The 21,402-nt window shown below is 31.1% G+C and overlaps 2 protein-coding genes across 4 annotated transcripts; one reads left to right on the top strand and one right to left on the bottom strand.

The window, feature by feature from the left end:
* Positions 1 to 4,340: 4,340 nt before the first annotated feature.
* Positions 4,341 to 13,289, top strand: LOC122592861 (tobamovirus multiplication protein 1). The gene is made up of 13 exons (XM_043765180.1): positions 4,341 to 4,677; positions 7,430 to 7,480; positions 8,193 to 8,226; positions 8,411 to 8,497; positions 8,611 to 8,662; positions 9,679 to 9,844; positions 10,139 to 10,234; positions 10,402 to 10,462; positions 11,064 to 11,128; positions 11,406 to 11,480; positions 11,572 to 11,647; positions 12,150 to 12,313; positions 12,946 to 13,289. The coding sequence occupies exons 1-13, from the start codon at positions 4,513 to 4,515 to the stop codon at positions 12,967 to 12,969; spliced, it is 1,116 nt and encodes a 371-aa protein (XP_043621115.1). The 5' UTR covers positions 4,341 to 4,512; the 3' UTR covers positions 12,970 to 13,289.
* A 343-nt stretch (positions 13,290 to 13,632) lies between these two features.
* On the bottom strand, positions 13,633 to 16,337 carry LOC122593203 (mitochondrial inner membrane protease subunit 1-like). Of its 3 annotated transcripts, none has more exons than XM_043765578.1 (6): positions 16,206 to 16,337; positions 15,829 to 15,950; positions 15,534 to 15,758; positions 15,313 to 15,423; positions 14,698 to 14,763; positions 13,633 to 14,001 (listed from the first exon to the last, which is right to left on the bottom strand). In XM_043765578.1, exons 2-6 carry the CDS (start codon positions 15,946 to 15,948, stop codon positions 13,975 to 13,977), a joined length of 549 nt encoding a protein of 182 aa, XP_043621513.1. In that variant the 5' UTR covers positions 15,949 to 15,950; positions 16,206 to 16,337; the 3' UTR covers positions 13,633 to 13,974. The 3 variants fall into 3 exon arrangements, with proteins under 3 accessions (XP_043621513.1, XP_043621512.1, XP_043621511.1); XM_043765577.1 differs by having other exon boundaries at positions 15,829 to 16,018; positions 16,206 to 16,336; XM_043765576.1 differs by having other exon boundaries at positions 15,829 to 16,022; positions 16,206 to 16,335.
* Positions 16,338 to 21,402: the final 5,065 nt, after the last annotated feature.

The raw sequence follows: 21,402 nt of genomic DNA, 5'->3' as shown, positions 1-21,402 counted from the left end.
ACACCTACAAACCACACTATATATACGTTCACAGGAACAACTACCAAAATTCTAAACACACATTGACACGGATACCCAATAATATTTATTATTATTATACATCATAAATCCCACAGAAAAAGAAAATTAATGGAGGAAAAGAAAGCACCTGCACCATTGCAGTTTTCATATATGTTCAAGAGATTACACCGAAAAGGGATATGGAAGAAAATTAATGGTGGAAAGAGGGCGGCGGAGGGGGGTGGTGTTAGATGGTGGAAGATGACGACGAACAAGTGGTACGACTTCATAGATCGGTTTTTATTTAAAATACTTTATGCCGTTGAAGCAGTTGTTATGGTATCTACACTTGCCTTCTTCTACCTTTGTTGCGGCTGTCATATATAATCCATCCATCCACCATTTTTTTTTTTAGTCTTTGGACTTTTTAAGAAACCGGAACCACTTAATTCATTATTGTATCTTCATTGATTTTTTTGAAAATTGTATTTAATTAATAATTTTGTTGATTTATACATTATTTAGGAAACTGATGTTGTATTCTTTCATGATGATTCATAAGTTATCGATTCATTCTTTTTCTTTTTCTCATTCACTTAATTACATAGCCAATGTCATAAATAACTATAATATGATTATTTGATTGTACATTTGTATACACGCGTAGTTGATCTTTTGACCAATTCATATCTGGTGACTCTGTTTCTTTTTCCTTAAGTTTTTATCATTTAAAGATCTAAAGTTATGACTATGTGTTGGACCAACGTCTTACCGTATTAGTTTCGGCATATGTATATCTATAATGATAATGATATGATTTGATTTGGTAGTAGTTTTAAAATTCGTGATCGAGTATACACGAATGGTTGCTTTTGAAGAACTGGATTTGCAATGTTTTATGTCACCGGGCGTTGTCACAGGAGACATCACATTTGTTAACGATTTAGAAAAAATATTATTTATGAGATAATGTGCCATAAACTTTTCGAATAAAACATGTATTATTCAAATTATTAAAAACTGACATTTGTCAGTTAAAAAATGAACTGTAAAAGTTTTGTGTGAAAATCGTTCGCGTAAAAGTTTGGTGCTAAAAGTGTAAGAGACTTAAATGTTGTGGTGAAAATAAAAGAAAATCAAAAAGTATAAAAATTTAGTGCTAAAAGTATAAGGGGTTAAAATGTTGTGGTGAAATTAAAATGAATAGAAAGTTTATTATTTTTTACAAGTTTTCCCGTACATTTCGTTTTAATATGTGTTAAAAGGTTTGTTGTTAAACTGTGAGAGGTTAAAATGTTGTAGTTAAAATAAAAGATTATCAAAAAGTAGAAAAATTTAGTGTTAAAAGTGTAAGGAGTTAAGATATTGTGGTGAAAGTAAAAAAATTTAAAAGTTTACTAAGAATTATAAAAGTTTTGTTCTAAAAGTGTAAGGAGTGAAACTATTATGGTGAAAATAAAAAATAAAATAAAAAGTATACTATTCTATACATGCTTTCCTGTACTTTAAAATAAAAGAAAATTAAAAACTATGAAAGTTTAGTGCTAAAAGTGTAGAGAGTTAAAATATTATGGTGAAAATAAAAAGAATACAAAGTTTATTAAAAAATATTATAGTTTAGTGCTAAAAGTATAAAGATTGAAAGTTTTGTGGTGAAAATAAATAGAACAAAAAGTTTACTAAAAAATATTATATTTTAGTGATAAAAATGTAAAGATTGAAACTTATGTGGTAAAAATTAAAAAAAAAATAAAAACAAAAAATATACTATTCTTTACACGATTTTCGAGATTTTGTTTTTAATATATATATATATTATAATTAAATTATAATATATAGTTACATGAAGAATAGATATAATTTAGGAACTTATTTATTTCTTATGTTTATCTTTATATTGGATAAAATTAAATTAAAACAAATTAAAATCAATCGAATCCAAATTTAATTAAAACTCAAAAGGATCGAATCTGTATACAAATCTCATTTTTAGTACAATTCTAATACTTCTTTTGTTTTTACAAGCATAATATCCGCGTTGCGTGGAATTTCGTTTTAGGAATGACAATTTGTTATAAGGGTATAAATGTTAATTTACTGTTGTGGACTGTGGGGGGATATTTTGAGAACCATAAATATGTTGAAAGAAGTTTTTTGATAAAAAAAAAATATGTTTAATTTCTTAAAACATATCATAAATAAAGTAAACACAAGTAACGTTATATATAGGCATATATCTTGAATCAATTTTTTTAGGATTATTATCTATGGATGTAACTAACTATGACAAAATGTCTATGTTATGTAAAGATCTTGTAAAATGTCTATATAATGTTCAAATCCTAGTAATTTGATGTACACAGATATATGTGGCAACCATACAATCTGCCACGTGTAGGTTTTTGATTGGTCAGGTACATCCAATGATCAAGAATTGAAAGTTCATTACATAACATGCATTTTACATAATCTTTACATGGCATAGACATTTTGTCATAGTTAGTTACATCCATAAGCAATGATATATATATATATATATATATATATATATATATTCAAGTATTCCTCCATTTAGTTTGCTTTTATTTATTTAATTTATTATTAGATTATTTGCTCACTTATACATAAGATAAATATATTAAATTTTATAATAATAGTTAAAAAAGTATAACATGTTAAATTAACTATACTATCGTAATATAATTTCTTTTAACTATAATAGCTTGTAATACTTTTATCACATAAATATATTTATTTATTTTTTTGCAAAAAAGAAATATTTATATAATTACATGTCAATTTCACTATCAATACTTGTTTACGACTTTACAGGATAAATTTATCGAACTTGGACATTGTAATGTAAACTTTATTGCGAATGTCATGTTGTTTTATTAGATAAATACATGGGATAATATTTTTTTTGAGAATTTTATTAATACATTACATAAACATTTTTTTATCTATATTTAATTTTATATTGTCATTATACAAAACTATAACAAAGATAACCTATCAGCTATATACTATAAAAACCATATTGAATGTCCGAACTCAATGACATTAACTCTTAATTACTCAACTCCAATTGTAAAGAACACCCGATCATTGTCAAGAAATTTCATGTCTCTTACCCGGGGAGCATTTTACATACACCTAGATTGAATATCAAAACCTTAAAATTTTAAGTCTAAGTACCGTTACATATATTGACAGTGGGTTTGCATGTAATATCTATAATTAACTTTAGACTATAATAATTGAAAGATATATTTAAAATTCATGAACCTTTAAAAAGGTACCATTTTGAATGTTTTTTTTAATTATTATTATTTTTTTAATTTTAGAAGTAAAAAGAAAATAATTTTGTATGTCCATTCAGTTTTCGATTTATTCATTTTTTTTTTATCTTTTTATATTATATTTACATCAATTACATTATATCAACTTATATCATTCAACCGACCACCACCATATAGTCACCGCCACAACCAAAACCGTCGTCGTCGTCACTGTATTGCGCGAGTATCTTTTTATAATCATTAGAGGTTAATCATAATTTATAATAGCTAATAAAGCAAACTCTCCCTTTTTTCCTATTAAACTTTAAGCATTTGATATGACTAAAACACTCTTACATAAAACAAAACATCTTCACACATATCTCATATTTCACAAGTGTCATTTTCATTTAACTATACAATCTCTTTACGTCAACTACATTTACATTAATAATCGCACCGTTAATGTCACCATCACCCGTCGTCGTCGCCTCCCTACCACCGCATTGCACGGGTATTCTCTCGTTCATTTTAAGAGATATATTATTATTTGAGCATTGCTACAAAAACTAATTATAACAAATTTCTACATACACATGTGTTATCAATGAATTGAAAGGAGAAAATATAGAAGGAAAAAATGTTTTTACATATAACTAGTCTATATAATTTGCAACATTAATTTATAAATGTTTGTTTGTAAACACAATATGCTTCTTATTTTCCTTCGTATAATTCAAGGCAGAATTTCATTCAAGAAGTGGCCGGCAAAACAGAAAATGTAGGTCAAAGTCAACCTGTTTCCAAAAGTCAATAGCTAAAGCTAGTTAACGAATGACCCGGTTTGGTTTGAAATCCGGGTACGAGATCCTTTACAGACACACACATATACAGATACGTGTACAACATATATATAATCCGTATCAAATCATCAAAGTTTTATAAAGTGAAAAGAAAAAACAGTTTATAGAGAGACTTATACATACGTATTTTATTATACTTGTAACAATAATACGGAGTAATAAATATAAGTAGAAAAAAAAGAAAAGAAAGGCAAAATAATATCACATCAATCCGCAATAAGAAGCAAGATCTTTCACCCCTCAATTGAAATTGAAAGATATACACATCCTTTTCCTTCCTTATCAAACCCTACTACAACACACCCACATATATGTATATCTACGCGTACATGTTTGAATTGAATTCATAGGAAGGAAGGTAATTGGTAATGGCGTCTTTATGTTTAAGAAACGAGATGATGGTAGTCGACTCCGCAACAAAAGCAGAATCAGACGAAGAAAGCGGTTGTTACTCAAATGCTGCACCCATAATTGGTGTTAATATTGCTCTTGCTTTTATCGATTTCCTCATTGCCTTCCTTGCATTCTATCAGGTTCCTCTCTCGCTTACTCTATCTTAATATTTCCTTCTTTTTTTTTAATACTAGTAATTAAGTAGTGATTATTTTATTTTATTTTTGTACTTAGGTTTCCACCTTAATTTCTATCTGTGTTTTTTAGCTGAATTTATATATAATGAATAATTGACAAATTCACCTTATTATAAGATTGTTGTAGGATGTCGTTCTTGTAATACATCATGTCGATAGCATTATATATAGTGTGGATAGCTTTACATATTACATATTGTAAGCAGGATTGACAATGGTGACAAGGCCCGGTAAATGTCCAACTTCAAATACTTTGGTTTGTACATCACAAAAAAAGCTGTTATGTGATGCACATTACGGATTTTGGAAAAGTACATTAATCACTTGAAAATCTACCCATTTTTTTAGCACATTTTATGCATTTAGAGGGTGTTTGGGATTACTTTTTGAAAATAGATTGCGCGTTTTGAATAATCATAATCAGATAATTAGCTGTTACAAAACGTACATTAATCACTTGAAAATCTACCCATTTTTTTAGCACATTTTATGCATTTAGAGGGTGTTTGGGATTACTTTTTGAAAATAGATTGCGCGTTTTGAATAATCATAATCAGATAATTAGCTGTTACAAAACGTACTGCTGAAATATAATGTTTGTATTTGATTATGTTGTTTGATATCACAATAATTCAAGTGTTTGGCAAATATATATATTCCAAAAAGTAAACAAGTAAAATGACCAAAAAGGAGAGTAATCAAATGGGTATTATTCACAATTAACCATGTCAACTTATGGTTTTCTTAAGTTCAAGTGATAAGCAAGCCTACTACTTTTACATGTGAGGTTAAAACAAAATGCAACTCTTTTTATATTCATTCACTGGTGTTTTGCTGTGCATAATTTTGATCTCAAATCAACCTTTTACCTTTTGGAATGACTTTTATACAAAAGTGTGATGCTGGGTAATGCCTTTACTACTTTTATTAGTGAGTAAGGCACAAAAACGTATTTGCCTTTTGGAATGAAAAGTTTAGCAATAGAAACTCATAAACAGAATCTAACAAACTTTCGAATGGAATGCACTTTATTAAGAAGAGTTCATAACGATAGGCACAACGTACCAACTATTAAGCATCCCCCGAAAAATTTAAAAACATTAACAAATAAACCAAGCTTTCTCTACACATTAGCATCTAACTAAACTGGAAAAGACCCATAACAAAATACTCCAGCAGATTTCAAAATGCAAGAATGCCTGGTCAAATATGCCATATTTTTTGCCTTCAATTGGATTGAATTAGATGTCTCGCAATTTTCTCTTTTACTAAACTCATATATAGATTGTCATTCTAGCGACGTGTAGGATGGCCAACATGTCTAAAATTCCCAGTATACCGAATATAATACATTAATACTACTCGTAAACAAACAGACATAAAATATAACAATAACATCAACATGATTTGGGATTTTGTATAACTCTACTATCGATTATACCTATAAATCATCTGACAGAGTATTTAGAAAAATTATACCTATAACAATAACATCAATAATCCTCATCTTTGTTGTTTTTGATTGCTTTGAATAAACATATAAGCTAAGGATAATATAAAATAAGTATTGAATACATTACCTTAGTTGATTATTTATTGAAGATCTTTGTTGATTACTGGGGAGGAGAACAGGGATGAAAAACTCTTACAATGAGTTAGGGGATGATAAATTGTGGTGGAAACGGTGGCTTTACAAGGGTATTTAGGGTAAATAATATGAGTGGAAAACTAATATCATAATTGCGTTTTTCTGCAGTAAGAAAGGGGGGGGGGGGGCACTTTTGCATTTCCTCGTTTTCATCTCTACAAAACGTGAAAAATCGATTTTCTATATTTTTTTACCAAACACCCAAACTAGATTTTTTGTGATATCAAAACACAATAATCAAAAAATCAATCCCAAAGTCCAAACACCCCCTTATAAAGATATGGAAGAAAGCGAAAGTGAAAAAATCAAGTGGGAAATTAAAATTTTGTGCCTTCTCACCTTTTCTCTTTTTTGTCCTCTTTATTTGATCATTCCCTTATGTGTGTGTGTTTAGGAATTATGCCATACATAAACCTCAAACTATATTGTACTCATGGAATCATTTAAGTTTCGGCATAATCACAAGTAGGGGGCTCTGGTTTTGGCTGGAGGATACACTATATTTTTGTCACCTTCGCCCTCCTTTAGATAATGTATTGCCATCTCATAGCAGTGCTGCTTTCTGGTTATCGTTTAGAGCATTTATTATATTTTATTATATTATATTAGTGTTCACAAGCAAAATTAGGAACCTACATATAATCATGATAAAATGTCTTTCAGAGATTTTCATCCCACATGATAATTCAAACTCATATTGCTCATTTTCTGATGTGTCACTTGTTGACTATTACTTGTGGCGGAATCATTTGGCTTTTTCTTAGAGGCTGACAGCCAAGAAAACTAAATGTTTGTAGATGTAGATTTTCATCTAGTTTAGGTCGAAGTTCAGATTCCTTCCAATCCACCGCTGTAACCCGCCATGGAGAAATTTGATAATTTCTGTAGTACTGTACATATGTTACATGTAGACTGTACACTATGGTCATGGGAACTATACATATGTTACATGATGGTAGATTCTTCGTTTAATTTGAATACTTGAATCCTAAATAAGCTTTCTTTGCTTAGTAATGACGGCTGATATATTTACCCTTGTTGTATCAGTTGATTAGGATACATTCTAGGAATTCACAAAGGGGGTGGACTCGCCAGAAAGTAAGTAATACTCCTTAAGTACATTTTGTTTGTTTGGACTTTCATGAGGAAGCACTTCTAATTTGCAGATATATTTTAATTAGATAGAGATTGTGACTCTTCAAAACAATTGACCTAATTACTTCAATCCTCCATATTATTTACTATAACAGTTTTCGTCATGTATGAGTCTTAAAAATGGTTTTAAATAACCCCAAGGGAGTGGTCTGCTACTAAGGGCTTTGGATTTTTAAAGGAGGTCCAAAATTTGAATACTGTAAGCTACAACCAGCGGGACCTTGGCCAATTTTTCCAGCCTGATAATCCAAAACTTTGGAGGGCTGGTTGCTAAAGGTTTATGGGTATTCTGTCATATTTGTGGAATCCCTATTTTACCTCTAGGTCAACAAAGTTGACACGGGATGGATTTCCCTTGGTACCCCAAAGGAATAGTATTAAATGTAAATTTAGTTTTGCCTTTACCGGGCTTGCTCTAATGTGAAATAACACCATCCAACACATCATCTGCTAGTAATATTCAATTCCCATATTAGTATCTCCGACAAGGTAGACCTATTGTAGAGCTGTTACCTGCTTACAAGTTTGATGTCAGTATATGATTTCTGTAGAGACTTGTCAAAATATGTGATTATAGATTTCAATCATTTTATATTAATTCATCTTTAGTTGTCAGTGTATGTAACTTACTAATTCACATTACTTCCAATTGTAGGTGTTTCATCTAATGATTGGTTCTTCCAACACAGGTTCTACATATGGACTGTTTTCTTCATATTGGTTTGAGATTTTAAGATTTATATACTATTAAAATCTTGATGATATAGCTTGAAGTTATAAGAGTCATATTATGCTCACATCTTTATTAATCAGTATTACCTTGACGGCTTGACGTTAAATGGTTTTGGTTGTTTTCTTTTTCCCTCCTCGCAGGTTATGGTATTTATTTCATATTAACTCTTGTTGCTGCTTGTAAGAATTGGGTATGCTGGTCAAACTCTTGCGGTTTTGTAGTTTTGGGTATGCCTCTTCTGTTTGTGACACATTGAAGGCCCTGATAACTTGATAAGTGATAACTCTAAGTCTATAAGAGAACTGTGCAAATGGATAATTATATGTCTCTTGTTTTGCAGCATTGCCCAAGATTCTATTTCTTGCAGCATTTCTTCTTCTGCTATCTTTCTGGTATGTTTCATCCTGGTGTCTCTAATTTTGTGCAGATCTTGATAGAAGTGCCGTTTAAAGGATGCGACTGCGATATAAATTAGTATGCTAGTAATATGTTAATTCCAGCAGGTGTCAGATAGAAGATAGATTTGAGTAAAAACCAGTTTGTACTGATAAATGAATGTGTTTTATTGTTCGGTGTCCTACTTCCAGCCTAAGGACTTTTGGCTAAAGTCAGGGCTGGGAGCCAGGGTTAGATTAAAAATGGATGCTTTTGTTAGTTGAAATTGTTATATAGTATGACATCCAAAGTTTTCACTTGAGACTACAACAAAATCATTAACTTACTTTTACACTTTAGACAGTAAATTATCAAACTCCAATACTTTTAGATATTCAAACGCAGCTTTCACCTAAACAAGCTACTCCTTTATAATACATTTAACCTACTACACTCCAAAAGTTTATAATATAATTCAAGATTCATTACGCAATTCACCGCAACCACCCATCTGGCCATCTTTCAAACACCCCATAATTTTTAACTCAATTACTTATCTTTCAAATGCCATATACTTTTATTCACAACCATATATTTCACAAAATTACCAATATTCTCAAACACTATTTTATTAACATAAGCAATATTAATTTTAACCTATTAATAAAACAAGTTGCTAAGCGAGTCATTGCAAAAGACAAGTCGCGATTACCAGCATTCACTGGGTCGACTACGAAATAATTGGTCGCTACATTGTGCAGATACATGCTAGTATATATAAAAACAAATGGACAAGCTTAAATTTGTTGCTTTACTTAGTGTGCCCATGATTGTCCAACTTACCCAATACATATAATAGAATACATAAAAAGAACATGATCAATATAAAGGGTTGATGAAACTTATATCCCTTTTATTTATACATTATCGGCCTCACATTTGATGAATGTATGATTTACTTTGCAACAAGTTCAAGTTAAATGCGTGAGATCGAGATGCCTGATGGAAATATGATTCTTATTATATCTTATAGGATTGACCTTTGCCATCAGGCAAATGATGAAGAAGAAGATGAAGGTAGTCCCCGGGAAGCTTTACTAAAGAAAGCGAACAAGCCCAATTTGAAGGTTTATAGTCGAAGAAGATGCTGCAGTTTTCGAGTCTTTCCTGTTGGCAGCCGTCAACAAGTTGTGATATTGGTATGCAGGAACATTAATATTCTACTAAGAAATTGTGAGTCTGACATGAGCGAATTATGTATGGTTACCGATGCAATGTGGAAAGGCTGATGAGTTGACTAACTAAAGAAAAGCTGATGAGTTGACCAATTAAAATGGTTGTTTGTCAAATTAGCGATGGCCAATAGTGCTTATTTTTTGATAATGGTTTATGAATAACTAAGCTGTAAAATTTAAGCATAAATTTTGTTGTATTTAGTGTATATGTTAATGGTTTATGAAATCTTGATTCATTATTATTTCAAATTTTAACAGGTGACTCTGTTAATATTTGTGATAATGCTGGCATCAGCTGTGCTTATATGGATCGGTCTGGGAAAGAATCCCATTGATTCATCAGTTGTGGCACGGGTAAGAACTATCGGCGTCCGCTTATTTGTTTGTATGCTGTTTATTTTATTCAGTATGTACAGTTATAATAATATGAGCTAGATGTCCCATTATTGTTATTAAATATTATGTAGCAATTTGAAGTTCTATTTGCATGGTGAGGTAGAATAACCATACATATCATGCAGGTGTATGTAGATACTTTTGCCATTGCAATGCTTTTCCTAGGGGGCGCATTAGCATGCTATGGTCAGCTTCTTTGGTATCTGCTACTATTGTTTTTTGAACTCTTTAAGCGTCAAGTACTAGTGCTACGTATTCCTCAGTATTCTGATAATTTAATATCAGTTGGTATTTCAGCAACTATTCTGCATATTGATCACCCCACTTACTTGTGGTTAAACCTTGATTACGGGTTAATATCGGAAAATCTTTTTATGTTTCTTTATACTTTTCTTTTATCAAGTCTATTGCCATGCTTGCTCAGAGAGTCAGAGTCATGAAATCCACCAACTAATATTAAATTGTATATGGACATTTTGTACATAGTGTCTAATGTATATTTACAACTAAAATTGATGTCATACGCTCCACAACTAATTGCAATTGAAGACATCCATTTTGGTTAGATTGGCTCAATTTTGATTGAATTGTGATACTTCCAAACCAAATAGAAGAATATCATTAAATATTGTTGAAAACATTTTTTGCTTGTAAATCAGAAATATAATCATTCCTACAGACTTTATTTTAAGAAGCTTAATGGTTCTCTCTCTCTCTCTCTCTCTCTCTCTCTCTCTCTCTCTCTCTCCACCCTCCTTAAAATGCTTTTTATTAAATCTGTGAACAGGATACGTATTGGTCTCAAAAATGAGTAAAGTGCGATCCGAGAGGACTTCTTCCGAAATGTGGAAGGTATTTATCCTGTTTATTCTGAGAAAATTTCACAATATATGTCGTTGTTTGAGCTAACATTTTTGTTTGTGACATCATGCATATGGTCCTCTTTTATACAAGTTAATAATGAATAATTAATGCTTTCATCTCAAATTCTAGTTGGTTTTCTCGAATGCAAAGCTTTGTTAAATACCTGTCTGCTGCTTCTTTTTCTAATATATATAAAATATATATATATATCACTTTTTTTTGCTTTCGGGCTAGTTAATTTTGTTGATATTGTATATGTGTGCAGGTTTCTGGTCTTGCCATAGTTTCTGTTGTATGTTTTACCTCAAGTTCAGTTGTTGCTTTTTTCACAAATATACCAGTATGTTCTTTTTTACTTACATTATGGTCCTTTATCATCAAATTCATGCTCCTCAAAGTTTTTCCCTAAAGGGCCCAAGCCATTGATGCAGGTGCTGTATCATTGTGATTGGCATAGCATTGGAGGCGTCTATGCTTCTCTTCTACTGATTGTATATTATTTTATAGGTAACTTTGTGACCATTTTTCTTTGCAAAGAGTTTATAGATATTTAATCTGTTGCTCAACATCTACCCATACTGCCCCTCCCTCCCAAGAGTTGGGTCTTGGGTGAATCTGAGTAATATCGTGATCAGAATTACAAGACTTTATGTAAGTTGATTACAGGGATGACAGGGCTATTGCTAGTTTGGTATGCTAGTAGCTAAAGATGGAATCATAGACCAATTTACTTATAATTGTGTTGATCATGGTTATGCTTCACCCTAAAGGGCAAAATTAAAGAAATTTGCTAAAAAGGAAATGGGTCAAAGGGGTCAAACGTTGATTCAAGTGCATTCTAATACGTACAACCTACTAAATCCTAATTTGTAATCAATGCTAACACAAAGGATTTACATGATCCCATCTGAACCCCACCAAGAAGTTAGTGTTACCCAACCCACTCATATTACACATGGGTGCAGTATCATTGTTAGTAATATATTTGATTCATACCATGGTCCTCCAGGTTCATCTGTACCTTCAGCCTTTGTATTATGGGTAATGAGAGAACTGCCTCCTTCAATTACTATCAATGCACCCGAAGAATCAAGAACACTAACTTTTGTCAGCGACCATCCAGCTACAACACAACCACAGCATTGGACTGCCATTACGACTGCACAAAATCAGGTTCAAATGCTTTATATACTATCTTATATAAGTTGGTTTACTTCTATTTTGGTTGTCCAAAGTGGTTAGGGGGCAATAGTAACCATTCACTTAATAGTGGTCTATTTGGGTTAGTACGTTACTCAAAGACTCAAACACATGAAGTTTGTCAAACTAAAAAAGTTTAGCTCGAAAGGGAACGTGCCAAACAGGCTCTAAGTCAGTTAACTTATACGTCTAATTCCTACAACCTTCTAATTTATCTTCGCAATTTTACTAAATTTCCGTCCACATTGTCAGTCTGTTGCAATATCTTACTAGACATGGCAAAATAGGTGGTTGACTTGGTTTGGTTATAGAAGATAATATTTTTGTTTGGAATGACCTCTTTTTTTTCAGAAATATTTAATTTATCATATACCATGAGTCGATGACACAAGTGATAGATTTGAATATTAGTATTATTATATTTAGTAAACTGATTGAGGAGCTTTCACGCATTAAAAGGGAGCTTTGTATGACTGTCAACCCATTTGACCTGTTTCAATCTGAGCAGATTGTTGACATTGTCACCTCTAATTTTTGCAATTTCTTTCTCTGCCTATGAATGTTGTCGTTGGAGAGTTAATAACTTTGTCACCTATCAACAACAGGTATCTAGGGCAAGTCCGATATGACTGCAATTATGCAAATAGTTAACGACGTTATTCCTTAGCTTGAAAAAGAAAGTGGATGAAAAGTGGCCAAGGGTATGCAAGCACTGGAAGAGCTGAATGTTTTCGCATCCAAAGACCAAAGTACAGATCGTTGCTTTCATTTTGATAGTTTAGGTTCTTGTACATAGCAGCAAAATCTCCTCGGTTTTTCTTTTCTTTTTTTCTAACTTAAATGTTCTCTTCTTTTTTCTAAAAGAAATTTCCTTTTAGGTTAGTTATTTAATGTATTTGCAAACTGTATTACATGTTTTCTTTATTATAATAACTTCTTTGTTTTAAAATTTGTCACCCTCCATTCTCATACTAATAAATAATAAGTAACTGCAAACAAACCACCCTCCTAAACTCATACCAAAAAAAAAGATTGAATAGATTGCAGAACATTTTTATTTCTTGTTAATGTTAACATAAACGTTGGAAGTGAGAAGAAAACAAAGAGATTGCTTCAAATCAATATTGGGTGTTATTCTGGGTATGTATCAATGTACTATTGGCATAGATTTTGGCATAGTAGAATGTTCTTTGTCAATACCAACCACTACTTAAAGTTGCTCTTTGTTTTAATTCATTACTCAACTTGTCCGCCTGCCCATTGAACCACCTATATATTACAATAGAAGGATATTGAAATAAATCAAAGAACTAAAACATATGCATCACATGCAGATAAATGACTTCACTAGTCAAAGGTCACTAAGGTAGGCCTTTCGCCACTACCACAATAGTTTTTTATATGCGCTCAGCTCTCTTCATATTTATCACGTATTACAAGTCCAAATAACATTATTCGGAAACTTGATGTGAAGGACTTGAAAAAATCACAGCAGGTTACAAGTAATGTTCCATCAAGGACTTGAAAAAATCACAGCAGGTTACAACCCAAAAGAAATGTGTTGCCAGATTTAACTCGACTAGATGCAGAACAAAATTAATATTTAAGTCTTGAAGAGCTCGCCATTCTACAAGTCATGTATGGTTGGACTGCTCTACAGCCTGTAATAAAAACAAATAGGATCTAAATTTCAAGAAAGGCAAACTAGAGACTGATAAGTTACTTTCTTATAGATCAAAACATCATATAAGTTAGTAGTTCAAAATATCATGGGCAACTTTGATGCAAAGTTTCCTTTGCTTTTGTGAGGGTAGGGAGGAACAGTTATTAATGCTTTACACCCTGCATAAAAATCGTCTACAACCTATGACCATCCAGTCAAAGAAAAAAAAGGTGGCAGTTTCACCCTTTTACTTGTAAACAAGTTGTTTCATATTATGCTTAGCTCTAAAGGACCAACAGGGTAAATAAAAGAACTAGCTAAAAGAAAATGTTCAAATGTATCTTAATGCACACAACTACTTGAATCACTTTATTCATAAAAAAACCAAAACGTTGTAATAATGGAGTTCTAGTAAAACACTTAACATGTAGAACAAGTTGATGAAATATGTTTTGGGTCAACCCGGCCTGTTTTGACCCACATCAAAAATAACTAAGTCAACCTTTTAGCCTCGTAACTTTCGCAGTTGCGCTAAGGGTCACCCCTTTCAGTACATGCAAAAATTGCTTTTGCTATGCACATCTACAAGTGTTGTCACTTTCTTTATGTAAGCAATTTTAAAATAGATATGGTATTTAGCAAACTTTACATGAAGAAATAATTAACTCCGCATGATTTCATGTACAGAATGTACCTTTAAAGCAGGGTCAACAGCTTCAGGTCTACTCCCAATCGATCCAAATACACCAGCAGGCCATATCTGCAACATTAATAAAAGTATACATGCTTTGACAATGGAAACTTCACGATCTCTTTATTTCTGCCCCGTTGGAAGTTTAATTAATGCACAAACATAAAAAATTTTCCCATAGCATAGTTGATACGGTGCATAAATTTTTATGTGAAGATTACTTACAGTTAAATATTTTATATAATGATACATTGACCTAAGGTAGTCTAAAGACATTTCGAAAGTAGTCGTACGCCAAATATAGCTACAACTTGTAATTGTTTAAATTCCAAAGCCTTCTTCTACCAATACAAACCAAAATAATGTGCACAAAGTCTCAGCAAAGCACCCTCAACACAATAAGAACGTTTTTATACGGAGTATGTCATGATGATATCCATACACAGAAGTTAGATCAAATCAATAACCTACCCGTAATATATAATATGCTACTCCTGTGATAGTAATAATGAGATTGGTACTCTACCTATCTCAGAAAAGTATATTTAGAATAATGTAACATAATCACATTACATAAAATATAGCTTTAATTCTTAAAAGTTAGCAAGAAATACTTGCCTTCCAAAAAACCCTGCCGTGAAGAAGCCCGTAAGGAATAGGTCCGAATTTCCGTGAATCTTTAGACATGTAAATGTTATCTCCCTCGACCCACACATGTCCCTTAGGAACCTGCATATATATAAAACATAAACCCTTCAATAAAAGGGTGTCAATCAAACAAACCCATAATCGATATAGTAAGACATAATAAAAGTTGAAATGTAGATCGATCATCATACAACAATGGTCTCAGTTCTATCACTATGTTTGGGGTCCACTACGTATGTGACAGTGTCACCTTCCGTGCCAATAATTCTCTTAGTGACATGCTTCCTTGGATTTTCAGGCGATTGGATTATGACTACATCACCAGGGCCTGCTTTGCCACGTCGCGTAGAGATTCTTTCAAACAAGACAATCTCATTAGAAATACCAAAGGTGGGGAGCATACTAGGTCCTTGGACCTGCAGATAACTGATTGTTAGAACTTATAACTTCGACAATAAGACCATAGAAAATGTAAAATGGGTGTACCAAACCAGTGGAGCAGACGTAAGTAGTGGTGACATGAAGAACGCAGCAGAATTTAGCAAGCATAAAGCCAACATCTTGCGCTTCTTTTACTATAAAAGCCCATTGCCGGAACAAGCTCATCTCTTTTTGTCAGTTGGAAAAAGATAAAAATTCAGGGTGGAAACAGCTTAAACTCTATTTTCAACAAATCCTACCTAATGAACATACAAATAAACTATAATCAGTTGTACCATTTTTCTCTCAGGCATTTCATCAAACAGGTGATACACAAATTTTGAAATAAAAAAGAATCAGAAAGAGAACACACACATATTGTAAAAAAAATGCATGAAGATTATAGATATACAACACTGTAGACATCAGAGTCTTTGGCTTACCGATGGACGTTGTGGTGGTCGACGGCGCCGGTGAGAGAGATCAGTACGTTTTTGGGAATTTTGGAGGAGCTATTAACTATCACGAGTAAACCTCAGGAAAGTATTTATTGATATATTAGCCCCTCAGGTTTTTATAAACTGAACAAATTACCCCAAATTTTTCTTGAGCTTTTCGCTAGAATTTGCAAATAAGTTTTGGTTCTTATCCAATAAGTTTTATTAGGGAAAAAGATGAAGGGAAACGGTTAAGGATCATGATGACTCAAATGAAAGAGACGGAGGAAAATCGACGATATATGGTGGAAGCCATATTTGTACCACTTGAATTTATACAAGTGTATCACACTGTACAAATAATATAGCAGACAATACAAGTTTATGATGTATAATAATAGTAGATTAATCAAAAAGTGTGATACGATTATCATTTCCTATGGTGGAAAGTCGTGGAAGATTTTTTGTAATGATATTGTGTGTGGTGAGTTTTATCACGATAAAATTTAATGATTGATTTAATGAAAAGTAAAATGTAATTGGATCGTATCATAATGATAATGTAATGAAGTTGAATAGTTAATGACTTATCACATAGTAAAAATGATCATTAATCACATCATTAATTCATTATATATATATATATATATATATATATATATATAAATTGCGGCTGTGAAAGCTTTTACTATAGCTAAGGCTACAGTATCAACACTGTAGCATTTTTTTTTTCCTTTTTTTTTAAACCATATTATACTTTTAAAGTTTCTTATTTTTACTACTTAACTTTTAGGTTTTTTAACTTTATTTTCATTTTTATATAAACTTAAGTAACAAAGTTTTTAACTTTTACAAATTGACTTTTGAGTTTTAACTTTAATCATCAAAGCTTCATTTTTTACTTTTTATTTCTTATTATAAGGTTTCAACTTTTATCATCAAACTCTCTGTTTTTTCAACTTTATCTATCGATTGTTTTCTACTTCGCATAGTAAACTTTAAGTGTCCAAACTTTTGGGTAATACTAGATGTATGTTTGCATGATGCGACAATATGTCTCCTGTGACAACGTCCGAGTTAAAATTCTTGTTTAACTTAAAACTTAAACACCATCTCTCCGTCCTCGTTATAAATAAACTTCCAAGTTTTTATTACATATAAAAGATAAAACTATGCTTGATGACATTTGATGCTTTATCTTTTAACCACTCGTTCAAATTTATATTTTTTTTCCTAATATAATATTACTTAAACATACAAATTGAAAACAACACATTATATATAGAGTTTCATTACATAATAGATAAGGTTGATCATATCATAATAATATGTTGTTTTATAATAGATACTTTTAAAAGTTTGTAGTATAAAATACATATATTTAAAATGTTAAATTAAGAAAAAAAATAAAAATAAAATGTTAAATGAAAAATTTTAAAATATTAATTGAAAACCTTAAAAGAAGAAAGTGTGAACAAAAAGAAAATGTGTTCAAAACTCTTTCACAACACTTCCCTTTAATATTATAGTGGATAACTACTCCTAATACCCGTATGATATATGGTAACTATATAAATTGTATCATAAAGAAATTTGAATATGTCTCTTATATGATTCGTAAGTATGATATAAATTGTGGTTAAAGTAAACCGATGATCAAAACTAAATTATAAACGGTGATGATAAATATAATATATGTTTAGTTAGAGTTTTGGATTTAGCTTAAATTTTACAATCACATCAAAATCGAAACTTGTAAGCATAGTGGATGACGACAAATAACCTTTGTGATTTTGGATCGTACACTCAAATTTTTGAAGTTTTCATGTTAATAACTTATTATAAGTAATATAAATAATAGGAGTGAAAAAGTTGAGAAAGAAAAAGAGACAGTTTTATTAATGAAAAAACCGAAGCCAAAGATTATAGTTTAATTCGAAGTTTAATAAGAAAATTAAATCTATATACAATTAAAAAGGCTAATTTGATATAATAAATAAATTAAAAAGACACATGTTGATCAAAAATTACGCCACGTGTCGTTTTAAAAACATCTCAATCCTGTTTTAATTTATTGGTAGATAATGTATATTATATATATTATTATATTTCAAATAAAAAAAATATTATAATTATTACTGTTTTGTCTTTGCTTGTTTTATTAGATTTTATTGTTTTTTATATACGAAAATAAAACTTGTTTCTTTTTCGAATTTAATCTATTGCACAAAATGAATAAATGTAATTATGATTGTGGTATTGTCCCTAAATAAATGTTAATATATATTTTATATGGCAAATTTTTTGCCAAACATATCTATCGTGGATTGATTTACAAATAAGCGGTCGTTGATTCAATTTAAGTAAACTAATATAACGAAACGCTATCAATAACAAACGTAATTGCAATAACTAAAACCGAGCAACAATTGTCTGAGTTTGAATATGAATATTGGAATCTATACAATATTTTATCTTGTGCATGCTCAAACTTATCCCTAATAAGTTTGAGTTATTTTACTCATACATTACTTGTCTTAATCGGGATATCTTATGACCGTTTACAAAACCTTTCTCCAGCAACCACATAAATTGTTCTAAAGGGATTTTTTTTAAGGGATTAATCACGGGAAGACTAACGTACTTTCTCATTTGTACATGGTTGTTCATTATACTTTTTTATTGATGATGTTTACCCACATACTTTTCTTTTTTGTACACGGTTGACCAATATTACCGACTATCACAAGTAAACCGGTCAACTTTGGGTCAACCGTGTACAAAAAAAAGAGTATGTTGGTAAACCTCATCAATAAAAAGTATAATGGGCAACCGTGTACAAATGGAAAAGTACGTTGGTCTTTTCATGATTAATCAAAAAAAAGGAGTGATGTATGACTGAAAAAAAATATCTTATGGATGATCCCGCATACTTAATACATGCGAATCTTTCTTACTAAAAAAGGGATAACAACCAAATATTTCATACGAAACCCAAAATACAAAAATTTTGAACATTTTGACATGTGGATGTTGCATATCATTGCAACCTAATAATAATGAATGTTGGTGCCCGACCTCAAAACTTGTTTTTTCTTTGTAACGAGGTCTTAAGACCCGTGCGTTGTACATCCGAGATGAATTATATTTTTTTCATTTTTAACGTGTGGTTTAAAAATGATCTATATTAGAGCGATGTTGAGTTGTGTGTAAGAGTATAATTATAATATGAACATAATTATGAAAATAGAAAGCAAGGAAACAATTGACAATATAATATATAGTTGTGTTGATTAAAAAGTACATGTTTACGAACGTTGATTAAAATTGGATTAATCACGAAAATACCAACGTACTTTTTTATTTTTACACGATTGCCCATCATACTTTTTATTGACGAGGTTTACCCACATACTTTTTTTTTGTACACGGTTGACCCAAAGTTGATCCGTTTACCTGTGATAGTCGGTAATATTGGTCAACCGTGTACAAAAAAGAAAAGTATGTGGGTAAACCTCATTAATAAAAAAGTATAATGGACAACTGTGTACAAATGGGAAAGTACGTTGGTCTTTCCGTGATTAATCCCTTTTTTTAACATAAAACATCTCTCTAAATCTTGGAGGTGATTTATAACGAACGGGCTTGGTCTAAATCTTGTGCTAGGTAAATATCACAAGAGCATAGAGCGGCAAAACAAAATGATGGAAACTGAACCCAGTTATATTGCTAGAAATGAGTCAAACGATAACTTACGATCTTTGGATAACACGTACGATGAAAAACCTCATCTGGTTATTATTGTCTATTCCCATAAACACACACACACATATATATTATCACGAATTTTATTATCAGCCATTTTTGACAAATTAAATGTATCTATAAGCATATGAGCTAAGAACTACAACAATAACAATAAGATCCAATCTCTAAGCGGGGTAAAGGGGAGGTGAGCTGTAAACAGTCTTACCCTTACTCAAAGGTAAAAAGACTGTTTCTATAAGGACCTCCGACCATAAAGATGTAAAAGTCAAAAAAAGTGTAAAGAGATTAGGTTACATACCTGTCGATCGAAAGAAGCATGAGAAAAAAAATATACTTGTTTATTGAAGTATCCCCGGCTACGTTAAGAGTAGAGAAAAGTAACATTTAAACTTTAAAAATATTAAAATTAAGAATATGTTAAATAGAGTGGCATTTAAATTATGTGAAATGTTAGCCCATGTCATTCAAAATTCCCATAGACTTGTGACATTTAAATGATAACTTGTCAACAAGAGTTAGATGGTTAGATGATATGCTATATATTATAGATCTGAAAAACGAGTAAAACAATATGCTTTTTATAACGCTAGAATGCTAAAACAAAATTTTGATAGTTACTATACGGATTGGAATCACCTCTAGGTCAAAATGAACCTAATAATAGATTATGCTTGGAGTCCCGCAAGAGCAAAACTATGAGATTTTTAGCGTTAATCAGTTTTACTATTTTATTGATTTTACACAAAACTTAGCATGACCTATCATATTTATTCAGAACTTGAAAGGATTCCAATGTGTCATCTACATGCATTAAGTTTGTCATCTATCGACAAGTTTATCCATTTGTACACACTTTAAATTACAACTAAAACTTCTTAGGTTTGTATTACACACACGTCACGACAAACATCCATGGATCATGGATTATGTTTGGTTTATTTTTCTTATTCTTCTAATATATAAAACAAATCAATCGTATATAAAAATCAAACAATATATATAATTATATAATTTTTCACATATTACACTTCCTTACCTTACCTTATAAATCACGACAAACATTCATGGTTTATGGATCATTATTTGTACATAAAAAAATTATTATATACTTTTACATATATTAAACTTTTTTCGCAATTCAAATAACCACTAAAAAAAATATATACCGAAAGGAGTAGAGTTTTTCCCCAAGCAACTTTCTCCATAATCACTGAATGGAAGGGTCGCTGAGTACATCCCCCCCCCCCTTAAACCAAGGCGATTCAGTTCAAAAAAAGACTTCGCACGACCTAGAGAGAAAGTCTATCTATCCCATTCGTGTTCTCACTTTTGTACCTTTAAAATTATCCTAACTAATTATCTAATGCCACTTATCAAAAACTCACCCACTCCACCATTTTGATTAGGCTTTCTCCTAAATGAGATGACGTCAAAT

Source organism: Erigeron canadensis, chromosome 3, assembly GCF_010389155.1.
Source record: "Erigeron canadensis isolate Cc75 chromosome 3, C_canadensis_v1, whole genome shotgun sequence".
In the NCBI taxonomy this organism is placed as follows: Eukaryota; Viridiplantae; Streptophyta; class Magnoliopsida; order Asterales; family Asteraceae; genus Erigeron; species Erigeron canadensis.
The sequence above is the reverse complement of the archived record's forward strand: the minus strand, read 5'-3'. Positions and strand labels throughout refer to the sequence as shown.